At 49.4% G+C, this 12,979-nt stretch overlaps 1 protein-coding gene across 3 annotated transcripts in view; it reads left to right on the forward strand.

The window, feature by feature from the left end:
* Positions 1-12,979, forward strand: part of plxna2 (plexin A2) — a 129,476-nt gene that overhangs the window by 65,074 nt on the left and 51,423 nt on the right. For all 3 annotated transcript variants that reach the window (XM_057040396.1, XM_057040397.1, XM_057040398.1), the window contains exon 5: positions 9,541-9,641. In XM_057040396.1, the coding sequence (XP_056896376.1) occupies positions 9,541-9,641 (101 nt within the window). The remainder of the gene's footprint in view (positions 1-9,540; positions 9,642-12,979) is intronic.

Here is a 12,979-nt window from a genome sequence, read left to right on the forward strand (position 1 = left end):
AAACTGGGCCGCAATCATCATGTGAAAAGACGCCCGTGCAGGACAGCAGCAGGTTTGCGCCCCAACGCTGTGGTCGGATTGTTGATTCTGGGGTTTCGGGTTGGACTTTTTTGTTTTTTCCCCGTCTCCCGAAGGGTCGACAGCTCACTTCACCAGCAGCTGCCTTTAGACGTCTGCCTCCATGCGTGTGTTTTACACACATTTGTCACCAACGACATTGTTTTGCACCCTAACTCGGGCCGTGTTTCACTGACTCCAGCCTGGCAGACGCTCAGGAGGTCTTTGTGTTCCTGTGTGTTCCCGTGTGTTCCCGTGTGTTCCTGTGTGTTCCTGTGTGTTCCAGTGTGCGACGCAGACGTGCTGGTTTTCTCTGTCCTTCATGGGACCAGCCAGCACATGAAGAACAGCCGCCCACACTGACGCCACCTTCCTCTGGCTTTACCCAGGTCCTGTGGTCAGGCTGTACATCCCCCAGTTTTCCCCACTCCTCCCACCCGTCTCTTGCTTCCCGTCTCTTGCTTCCCGTCTTTCTCTACTGTCAGAGCGGCGTGTCCGACGGGAGGACTCAATCCCACAATGCAATTCTCTACTCCCCTGAGGCTGGCTTTGACGAGACTGTCAGCCCAGGTCCTTCTGATGGATGCAGTTTTGTACAGTGTGTGTGTGTGTGTGTGTGTGTGTGCGTGTGTGAACATGTTTTGTGGTGATAAACTACAGTCAGTCACGTGCAGCCGCTGTGTTGGTGTCACATCAGTATTGGATTAGTGCATCTTTGATGATAACACTGTGCAGCTTATTAATGGAAATACTCCATTTCACTCCTCACCATGGTGACCATTTATCTGTGTTTGCTGGTACATTTGCAAGCACACATGCAGCTAAAGGAAGAAGATGACTATGCTGGGATGGATATCATATCTGTAAGGCAATATTTGAAAGTAAATATTAGAAGGAGAAGAGAGATAAGGCCGGCGACTTAAACAGATTCTGTGCCGACAGCCTGTCAGAATATTACCCCGCCTGATGACTTGTAAATCAGATATTTGAGGCCAGAGTGGGACCAGCGAGTGATCCATAAAATGGATTTTGGGTGAAAATAGTAGATGGAGGCAGCTTCTGAAGCCGTTACGTGTAACCCAAAACACTGTCTGTTAGAGGAAACGCACTTATTTATCTCATAGTTTCCCAAAAGGAACGCGGCTGCAGCTCATTTGGCTGCGCAGAAGCAACTGTGTGACAGTTGTGGGATGAGAGGGAAGAGAGAGAGAAGGGGAAGAATGAGAAGAGAGACAGATGCACACAAAGGCAGATTGAGCTCATTATGTTGATTCCCCCCCTCCTCTGCCAAAAACACACCTTCAGACACACTCACTGCTCTCTTTCCTTCTCACCCTACAGAGTTTCTTCACCAGCAAATGTAATAAATCTCTCCTCTCCGCGGGAGCACCTTTGTTCACATCCTCCTTCGCTATTGTTTTCATATGGAACTCAATTGGATTCGATCGTGGGAATTATCGCGGGTCTGATGAGGTCTTTCCGCCTCACTGATATTCATACCAGGTTCTTACTGAAACGCTAATAAACCCCATCTGAGCAGTATCATGCATGCGTTGCACATGTAAACAGGTGCCGTGCACTCACGCCTTCTTGGAGCTTGAAGCTTTTTCCATACATGCACTCACACTGATGCACATGGATGTATACACACACTCACACATACAGCATTGGCACATACACACTCGCCACCTCTCACAACCTGAGCCAAGTCAAGTTTCTCCGTGTCCCTCCTCCCCGACTGTCTGTTTCCCGTGTATACAAGCTTTAATCAAGGCACTAAAACACACACACACACACACACACACACACACACACACGTGAAGACACGCATACTTAAATTTATGCCCGTGCAACAGCGCTGAGAGCAATGGGGTGTAACCAAACCCTTCATTTGTATGTACATCATGAACACTGGGAGAGACACTGAGACAAAGAGAACAAACATGCTTGCACACACGCACGCAAACACTGTTGCACACGTGCACAACACACATGATCAGAAAGCAAAAATCCTGATGCTGTCAGACGTGCACAGTGGAGTCCCTGCGTGGATCAGAATTTTAGTTCTGTCTGCCTTCCCCTCTAAATCAATACCCCCCCCTTGGTCGACAGACAGCTGTAAGTGTGCCAGGGAGGCTCCCCAAGTACACACATGCACACACACACATGCGCTCATGCCTGTTGATGTGTGTGATGGCCTCTGCTGCTTCCTTATTAACTCCTCACATGCTGACTGGAGCATACACCTCATTACTGGCTGCATGGACAGTCGGGGCCCCCACTGTGAAGGAAAGAGACGGACCAGTTTGGACAAAGACCATCCGAGACACAGAGGGGCAGAGCTGTAGGGACAAACCAAAGCTGCACAGAGGGAGACCATCAAGACAGGTGGGGGAGAGCAGCACAGACAGGTAGAACCACAGACGCTTAAAATGCACATTAAAGGCCAAGATGTAAAAAAGGGAAATGGTGGACGTGGCGCTTGAGCCCGCCGTGTCCTTGAGTGTGGGAATTAATCTGAATTAAATTGCTGGACTACTTCTGCATATATACACCCCCCCGTCCCCCCACCCACACACACACACACACACACACACTGATGCTTAAGCACAGCCGAGGCCCATTTATTTATTGATCCTGCCCTTTCTTCTGCGGTAACCATGGATTTTTCAAGCTGTCGCCAATGTTAATGACTCATATTAGACTGTGATGCATGCAATCACCATTAGTGCCCCGTTTGTTCACATGTCTGTCAGTGGCTTAGTGGAAGCAGGTCAGCAGCTGCGGATTTAGCCTGCGAAAAGGGACATTTGAGAGACCACACTTGCTCACAAAGGGCTCCTGCGGTAACATATCACACGCGCCACTCGTGCATTTTATGGCTTCAATTTTATTCGAAAGGTTTTTTTGAAAAAAAAAGCGAGTGTCAGTCATGTCGGCGCAGCGTGTGTCAGCACGGTGTGCCAGTGTTTCATTTCCTGTTGCTGCACATGACTGCACACACTTGCACGTTCGCATTTGCAAACACTCCCTGGCACTTTCACAGCTCCCCGTTTCCATCTTTTAAATGTCAGTGTGGGCCTTGAAACCAGCTGTCAGTGAACAAGCAGGGTAGAAGGGGGTGAGGGTTCAAAGTGGTCAGGCGGCGTGGATGTAATTTCCTCCTTTTAGCCTCCTGACTGAATTACTGAGCAAAGAGGCCACCTCACCTGGGAACGGCCGAGGCACCAGGAGCGGGTCGTGGAGGGGAACGAGATGGGGAGATAAGTGAAAAGGAAAGGTGAGGAAGGCTAAGGAAAAGTGTTGTGGACCTTCAGATTGTATCCCCAGTACCCACACGAGATCTTTAAAGGAGCAAAGGCTGCGTAACTTTTATTAGCTGTGCCGGTTTTCACAGCTAGCAGGACACACATGTGCCATGCGATCATTCTCTATCAGGGTTTAATCTACTGTAAAGCTGTGACGTTAGTGGTTTTACTAAATGGAATTTATAACAACCCTCCACACAATCAAACCCCTCACAGTTTTAGCTACCCCTCCCCCCCCCATCCTTGGGCAGAAAGAGGGTTGAAGTCATACATAATTGATACACTCCTGCCTCTATTGACCTTTTTTTTTTAACCTCCTTGCTGGTCGATCCCTCACTCCATTATTTCCATGCTTGCAGCCCCTCCAGTGTCTTACATCCCCCAGTGACACCTCCCTCTTATCTGTAACACCTTAACACACCAGTACAATTTATGGCCACCTTCCGTGTTTTCTTATTACCTCACTGTCTTTAATCAGTTCTGTTGGCGGAGGGACGTGACAGAAGGTAAGTGGGGTAAACACGACAGCCTACTTACCTCCACCTCCCAGTGTGAGAGGGGGCCCACAAGCCAAAGATTTTTTTACCTGATTCTTAGAGCTGAGGGGTGAGAGAGAACATAAGCCCATGATGAAGGTCAACAAAAAGTGTCTCATATTCTGGTTATCTTTGGAGTTAGCATGATGCTACATCGATTGACTGATCAAACAGGTAGAGGCACAAATTCACTGATAAGTCATTGACTAATGTGGGTCCAGAAACAAAGAAAACTCTCATATTATTGCTAAAACCTTAAATACATGTTCTCTGCTCCTAATATGAAGCTAGCACCGGTCCAGAGTTCAAACCGCGGTCAGAAGGCATTTGCGCGACCTCGTCTTCCCCTTCTTTGGCAGTTTGTCTCCTACCAGTCTGTTATTTCTGATGAGTTGCCAGCACAAGACTGGGGGGGTCGCGGGAGTCCAAGCACGGGGTGGAGGTGTGGGTGGGCAACACCCTTTGGCGCAGACCCTTGGAGAACAGCTCGATACCTGGCCTCGTTTCAAATCAAAGGGAGCGATTCAAAGAGAAATTTGGTTGTTGTGGCATTACAACCCCCCCGTTCCATCCCCACCTCCAACCTTGGAACATGGTGATGTTTGTAAGCAGTAAATCCAATAAGAAAAAGGAATATTTGTGTAGGTATCTGACTGGTGTTTGAGCCGAGGCAACAGTAAAGACCATTTTTCACCCCATCCAGCAGGTTTGATGCCTGTTAACAGCTCTTACACACCCGATCCTTTATTTTGCCCGTAGACGTCCTCACCGACTGTAAAAGCCCCTGACCTTCAGAAAAGAGCTGTGAAATATACGTTGGGACTCTTTCTCATACGAAATCCTCCTAACATCCATTTATCCACAATCTTCTCTGCATTCGAGCTGCAGACAGTTTGTTCCTAAACGCAACGCTGCAGAAAAAAAATCAATATGGTGCTTTCCTGCTGTTTATCTCAAATGTCCTGTCACTGAAGACTCTGACATCTGGAGCACGGCGAACAAACACAAGCCTTTTAAGAGATGCATTTCAGCAGCGGTTTATCCGCAGCAGGTTGCTTCTTTCTGTGATTAAGGTCATTTTTTCCCCGCGCAGCCATGTTTTGCAAAATGAGGCTGTAATTAATTCATTCTGTGCATTTGCTCTTATAAATGTGATTTCATTTTTTTTTAAACCTTTCATCGAAGCCTCCAGCGGTTGTGGTGTGTTTGCACTGTCAACTCAAAGCCTCCGAGGGGCCAACACCCCTTGCGCCCCCCCCTCGGTGCTTAATCAAGCTGCATGTAATTGGTGTGAGTCTGGAGGTCTGATTATCCGTGGACTAGCCCCAACACTTCAACAGAACCTCCTCACCTGTCCTCATCGTGCCTCCCAGGGTAGACGCGGGCGATGGTGTGAAATTACAAATGCTAAAAAGAAACAAGCGCATTTACGTTTCCGGGGCTGTAAAGTGAGACTGGTCTGGTTTTTAATGTTCAGCTGAGAGATGAAGTCTTAGAAAGCTCAGTGGAATTTGCTTGAGAAAACAAGGAGATAAAGAGGAGGGAGAGCAGTGTCCTCGGGATCGAGCCCCAGTGGGATTACCAGCGCAGATTAAAGAGCAGCTAAAGGAGACGGTTCCCTCATCCATGTGGAGTTTACTGCAACAGGAGAAGCAGCAGCGGCTCCATGGGCATTTATTCATTCATCAGCCTCTATTTACTCTGATTTTGTGCCTTTGTCATGATGCCTACTCTAACAAATGCATGTGCTCATGCGCGCACAAACACACACACACACACACACACACACACCCTTCTTTTGCTTTCTCTGTCTCTCTCTGCAGGAATGGGTATTGTGTTCATGATCGATGTGCCTCATTCCAGTGATGTGGTACCCTGGCTATCGCATTAAAAATGGATAGAATGTAGTAGAGCCGCCAGCGTGTGTGTGTGCGTGTGTGTGTGTGTGTGCGTGTGTCCATACCTGTTTGAGAGGAGGCATAGGTGGCAGGAAGTCCCAGAGGTGCCAGCTGTTTACCATGCACTACTGTAGGTTCCGAAGGTTGCGGGGTGGGGGGGGGGATTGGATGTGGCGGTGTTCCTGAGGTCAGAGCCAGGCCTGTTGCCTTGGCAACAGCTCTCAAAAACGCTTTCTCTGCATTACTGGTGACGGTGGGACTCTACTCTGATTGCCGGTTGCTCTTCTGCATAGCATGGCGAGGCACATCTGGCACCTCAGAGACGGCGCTCATCAGAGCACAAAGCGGCGGCCCATTTCAGCTCAGTTCTGTTGTCCTTTATTCTTTTTTTTTCATGTGCAAAGCCCCCCGCCCCCCCACCGCTTCCTCACAGAGGTGCAGCGAGCCCAGCAAGGACTTCAGGCAGCAGGGGAGATGAAATGGAGTCGCCAAAAAATGCTGGAACAGTACAGTTGGAATTTAATCCTCTGGCCTTTTTTCTTTATGCATATTTTTCACATCCAGCAACAATAGAGGCAGAAGCACAAACGTCTCCAGGACAACAACAGTTGTTACGCAGTAATAATAATAATAATGACAACTTTCCATACGTTCAGTGATGGATAGATTGGCTTTGCTCTCTGCTTGAATCCCTGGTGTGTTTCCTGAACAGACTCTTGCTTTAGAAGAGGCTTAATGGAGCTGAGACCTTTTCACCATCCGCCTTTGAAAGGGAGGAAGCTGTTGTTTTAACCCTCGGGTGTCAGTCAAACAGGTTGCTCCATTATGCGACGCCACTGTAGCCCCTCTGGTTGAATAACCCCCCCCCACTAAGGTCATCTTAAGTGGGAATTTTATTAGCATTAATTTAGCCGCGCGGGGGAACCTCTCAGTCAGCGTCCACTCCGGGTCGGCTGCTTCTGGGGGGACATGACGGAAAGGAGGGAAAGTTGGAGGCGAGATCAGATCACATGCGGGGCTCCTTTGTCTTCCCTGAAAACTCAGGATCCTCGATCTGCACATCCGTTATGGTGCCGTGTGCTCACACACACACACACACACACACACCACACACACACACACACACACACACACACAAATTCACAAGCACAGTTGGAGAATCGGCTTCATTGTGCAGCCCTGCTGTGTTGAGTGACTGCAGCGTGTGCTGGGCAACAGCTGCTGTGAACCCCCCCCCACCACCCCCAACCCACCCCCCACAACCCTGCCCCCCCCCCACCTATACACACACTCACACACAGATGATACTGTACACAGCCTGGAGTTAAACACGGTTTCTCTTTTTAGCGTCATCTCGCGTTTTTGTCCTCAGAATCGGAATCTGATGGTTCTTGAAATTCCGACTTTTTCATTCATTCATCCGAATGTTTGAAAACCTCCTGATACTGAAGTTTGCAGCCATAAAACCAGAGGATGTTGTTGTCTTTTGTCTCCCAGTCCACCTCAGCTGGTGTGTCTGGCTGTGTTTAGATATTGGGCCAAGTGATACCCCCAGCCTCCCCCGGCACCCCCCCCCCCCCCCCCCCCGCAGCTGTCTCCATGCTGTAACCCTTTGGTGCAGCTCAGCAGCCTCCTGTGAAAGTTCTACGATAAAGTTTCCCCCAGCTTGCACATGTTTGGGGAGGATCTGGAGGCCCGTCTCAGTGAAGACCGATTCAGATGCGTTGGGATCCGTGCACGGACCGACCATGTGACGGGGTCCACCAGCCAGTCTTGTTCCTGGTGGGTCCGCCTGTCACCAGTTGTAGCTGGGGCGGCTGATGTGACCCCGTCTGCAACTCATTACAGCCTGCCACCTGTTTGTCCTGGAGCTGGGCGAGACACGCAGACACACAAATAGAGTTTGTGGAGGTGCCAGAGGGTTAATCTGACATCGGTGTCCATGGCTGCGAGCGAGGCAACCGTCAACATCCCACCGTGTCAATGGCGTTTTGTCCCCGGGGCCATTTCTCTGTGGAAGGGCAGAAGCAGGCAGAAAGGTGGACAGTTACTGAGCTGTTGATCTGAAGAGATGACGGGGAAAAAGTGTGAATGAATTAACATGGATGAACATTTACATACGTATGTGATTGTTCGGAGCGGCATTTCCATGATCGGATGCTGATTGAATGACTTAGCAATGATTACAGGTTGGAATCCATTCATACTAATGTTGCAGAGTTTAGTCAAAGAGAGCACCTTTGACAGCCACCCGGTGGCCAGCTCTGCTAGCTGACAGCTAGTTCCAGTCCGTGGTGCTAACGGCACAATAGCAGCCCCCAGCCGTGGGGGCGGGGTTTGCACACGCTCCCGAAAAACCACTTAAACGGTGTTACTTGCACCTTTTGTTCATCGGCCCGCATTTTGCAGAGCAGCTCATTAGACATTGATCGGAGCGGCGGCGGCGGTGGCGGCGGCGGCGGCACCGAACGGGGCACCGGCTGTCAGGATGTGCTGCCGTTATCAAACAAGGCAATTCACAGGAAACTGAGCGACAGAAAATTAATCTGTGGCAGACGTCTTCACCGCGTCTGTGTTTATCTGCCGCACGCTGGTTGTTGTTGCTCCATGGCGTGCGTGTGTGTGGTTATTCCTGCTGGCGATGAAATGCAGGTGTGAGCGAGGCGGGCCCCAGGGACACTTAAGCACACATGCACACTCCCCCCACACACACACGCACGCTGACCTCTGGGCTGCACATGAAGCCCGACTGCCATGTGGCTGTGCAGCACATCGTCTTGCTGCCTGTTTCAACACACCAACATCAACACAAACCCCCCACACACACTTCAAAACACAGGGAAGAGAAGCAGCCACACACTCACACTGTCCTGCTGAAGAAGTCCAGCTCCTTTTCAGTGTCTTGTGGTCCAGAAGGTAAATACTGCCTGTATCCGTGCATGGGTAAAGCCCGTCATAAGCACACACTCATGTTTGCTCTATATTCAAATGATGGTAGTCGCGGAGTCCCTGTGTGGATTAGAGTGGATTGGTGGGTGTGGAGTGTGTTTACTTTGTGCTGAAAAGGGGCTTATTCAAATTCTTTCAGCATGTTTTTAAAAACCAATTTTGCTGTGTCTGTTGCTGTAGCGAAGCATCAATCAGTTTAAAAAGTTTTGCCATTAAGCAGGAGACATTTATTTATTTGAAAGTGACGACATTTGGGTGACGAAGACATTTCTTACACTGAGCGTGACATATGCAGAGAGAGAAGCAGCTGTCACTTGTCCAGCATGTGTAGGTGTGCGTGTAAGATCTACCTATGTGGACAGATGCCCCGGTGCAGACAAGAGCCCATTGATGGCAGAGAAGCAGCCTTCCAAGCGCCTGCCAACTGATCCCACCTGTTCACTGCTGTTTCTTTGGCCGGGGATGAAGGCAACAGTTGCCTGGGCTGTCGACATCACTTGCACAGACATACGGGGACGCGGCGCAGTTGGACACTTGAGGCGCATTTTGCTGTACATCAGATCAACATAAAACATTGTTATTGTTGGGAAACACGAGCACAAACTGTTTAATATTAGAGCGCGGCGAGGAAACAAAGGGATGGGGAATTAACTGTGTAGGCGGCTGATAAATCATCTGTTAATGTTGGAATCGATGAGCATTTACTGCACACACACACACACACACACGGGTTTCTGTTGTCTTCTCTTTATATTGCTTCACTCTGACCCTGACCTTTTCATCTGCTTCCAGGTTACCCAAGTTCCCATCGAGTCCTGTGAGCAGTACGGGACATGTGGAGAGTGTCTAAGCTCTGGAGATCCTCACTGTGGCTGGTGTGTCCTGCATAATATGTAAGTCCCCCTCAGTTGTGTTCAATGAGCACTTTTAAATTCATGTGGACAAAAAAAAAAGGTTTACATTGAATTATTGTGACTATTGGGTAAATTCTCTTAAATATTTCAAATAGTGAGTATTCTAATAGGTCATGTGATAAATCTGTTCGAGCTTTATACATTTTTAATACATTTGGATCATGTTAAACGACATTTTCTTCCTACATTATCCACAACGTCCCGTGAGTGACCTCAGAAGTCATGAGCGACACCTGCTGGTGATAAAGTGTTATTGCAGCTGCTTGAACATGCAGGAAGAGAGACACGAGGGGAAAAACTGACGGGAAAAGACCTTGAACAAAACATGAATATGTCTTATTGTGGGTCTGGGACATTGGATGAAACTGGATGAGATGATTTAGAGGGTACAGTGTGGAGAGAGGGTGACACGCTGAAAGATGCTGGAATGTTTCTCCCTTTGGTTCTCCTGCACTCACACTCATCAGTCTGAGCTGCTTCTTAGCTGCTTTGAATTCCGCACAGGCAGCGCGCTCCTAAATGCGGTCCCACTCACTCAAGGTATAGCTGAATATTTGTGCATGTCAGAGCCCCGCCGCAATCATCATTATTGTGATGGCGGTCCCTGCAGAGTGCACTTAAAGTAATTTACATCACTCCAAAGCTGGGACAGGACAAATAATTGCCGAGCGCCAGGCTAATTCAGCATACATCTGCAAGTCCATGCCTTCGCACAGGCGTTTACCACAACATTAGCCTATACGCGAGGCTAGATTCATCATGCGTGTCTCTGTAGGAATAATATAAACTGAAGAGAAATAACAGAACGGCTCCGAATGGCTTTGAGGAAGAAAGGAGTCTTTTTTTTTAATTCCTCAGAGGTGTCGAGTTTGAACGTGCGCTTGCCCATGAGGTCGATTTTTGTGTACACGGACAAACACTGGTGTGTACTGCTGTAGCGTACCGTGGGGAATAAAGGTCACGGCCTTCAATTCATGTCAGATAAGCCATCTGTTCCCTCAGCCCGGCAGACCCCCGCGCCACCTGTCTTGTGCTCCTAATACCCCTTTCACTGCCCCTGACCCTGCATCAGAGTACAGTAGGACCGCTGTCGGCTCTGATTTAGCCACCGCAGAGACAAAGAGCAATTAAAAGAAGAGAAAACCACTGGAAGAACGACGCAGTAGCACAAGTTCATCTCTGGTCCTTGAGAATTGAAAGCTGAAGAGCGCCGTTGTGGCGCTTTAGCTAGCATGAAGACTGTTGGAGAGGAGCAGCTGCAGCCTTCTTCTCATCACAAACACATAAAAACGGCATCTCTGCCAGTTTTGTGGCAGCCGCAGCTGTGATCAACACTGTTTATTTCAACTCCTTTTCCCTGCGTCATGAAATGATCCCTCTTTCCCACGTGCACACGTACCTCTCCTCACATCTCCCCTCACAGCCAGGCGACCATCTAATCTAAGCCGCTCATGTCCTCTTAACTCAGCGTAGCTCCCAACTGGGCCGTCTCCCATTTAGACGTTCTTCCCACTGGAATAAGCTCGTCCACACTCCACAAACACCCCTCACTTTGATCGCTCTGCCTCTTTTTATAGCTGCCATCCACAATAGCATCAATTTCCCTTTCTTCCGCGTTCTTCCCCTTTCTTTTCCTTTCACGGCTCGGTCTTTACATTTGTGTTTGCGTTTCCATTCAGGTTTGGTATTTTAAGGTGGCTAATTGGCAACATCGCGGGACATTAGCTTGGTTTGCGAATCCAGTCTGGAAGTGTCATCTTTGTCTTCGTTGTCTCTCTCTGATTCAGCATGGTGTGAGGCTCTGAAGTCCCTTTAATTACCAGCAGCTGCTCGCCATCCACTGAATGCACGGAGAACGAGTGGGGTAAAATGGGGGGGGTAAGAATGAAGGCAGCCGAATGGGAGAGGGAGGACGCTGTTTGATGTCTCATCGGCCCACAAAACCAAGCAGCATTCTGATTGCAGTGCAAAGCGAGCTCATCATCTTGAGCGCTCTTCACTCACCGCGCTGTGAATGGGCTGTTCAGCCTCCGTCAGGCCACAATCCAAAACCCAGAAGCTGTTATGATGCTTTTCTCACTCGTCTCCCCCTTCATCTTGCCACTTCTGTTAAATTAGCTTTACAAAAATGCCCCAAAAGTCTCCCTCTCCAAACGCCCCGCACTGCCCTGCCTACCAAGGTGCATCTTGCTGCAAAAGTTCCATCAGAAGAAAAACAACGCCCTTTTAGATTTGTCAGAATGTGAAATCGGAACGGGCTTTAGGTGAATGCTGATGTGAGCATTACCGCCACCTCCTGGCCTGGCATGTTATTGTTGTACTAAAACAGAAATCTAAAACTGTCAGTGCAGGAAGGGCTTGAAGAATAAGGTAAAAGAAAAGGCTGGTAAAACGAGCAGGAGTTCACCATTTAGCGGGCGGCTTTGGGGCTATTGGTGTTGCAGGTCCCAGCAGGGGGGTGACTCAGCATTGGTGCTGCTCCGAGCACAACAACATCAGCCCTACACTGTGATACTGTGTTGTATCACGTTGTCAGCCTCCACTCAGATCTGTTTCCGTACCAACCCACGCAGTAGTGTGGATGGCGCAGCTCCGCACGTCACCCAAATCCGTGTTTAAAGCTGCCAAACTCTCCGATATTTCAACACCGTTGCCTCGGTTTGGGTAGGAAATGAGGAATTGGACATTGATTAATGTGGTTAGGACGTTGGCGTCATGGCGTCTGTCCACGGGAACTACAGCTGGTACCAACACAGCTCACTTAAGAGCGCTCTGGTTCGTCAGCGCGCCCCTGACGGAACCACCACCGGTGTCGTGGACGTGGGCCTGCGCCGCCCCGGCCGCAGCAGCAGCTAGCCGTCAGAGCGGAGCTGCATCCATCTTGGCAGCGCTGCTTAATGACTTATTGATCACCACCATGCAAGTCCGTCAATACTGCCAAAGATTTCCACAACACGCGGGTTGGAAGAGTTTGGCTACGTGACTTGTGGGTTATCTTATAGAGATGTGATCCAGTGGATGTGTGCTAGTTTCTCCTTCTGAGACGCTTCCATCGCTGCACCCTTTGCTTTTTGCTCCCATTTTCTCTCCGAGCAGCCCACTCTAGTGTTCGTGTTGACGCAGGGCCCCGAGCAGCGGCGTCTTTGTGAATCTTTTGTCTCTCATCATCTCTGTTTCTTCACCCCGCGCGTGAGGACGACTGACACAGTTTGTAGTTTAGCAGCCTGTGAGGAGACGGAGTGACGGGATTCTCCGGGCTCAGAATCTGCGTTCTGTCTGCCGCCGTCTGTCGTCAGTGGTGACAGGAGCCTCCCGTG

Source organism: Takifugu flavidus, chromosome 8, assembly GCF_003711565.1.
Source record: "Takifugu flavidus isolate HTHZ2018 chromosome 8, ASM371156v2, whole genome shotgun sequence".
In the NCBI taxonomy this organism is placed as follows: Eukaryota; Metazoa; Chordata; class Actinopteri; order Tetraodontiformes; family Tetraodontidae; genus Takifugu; species Takifugu flavidus.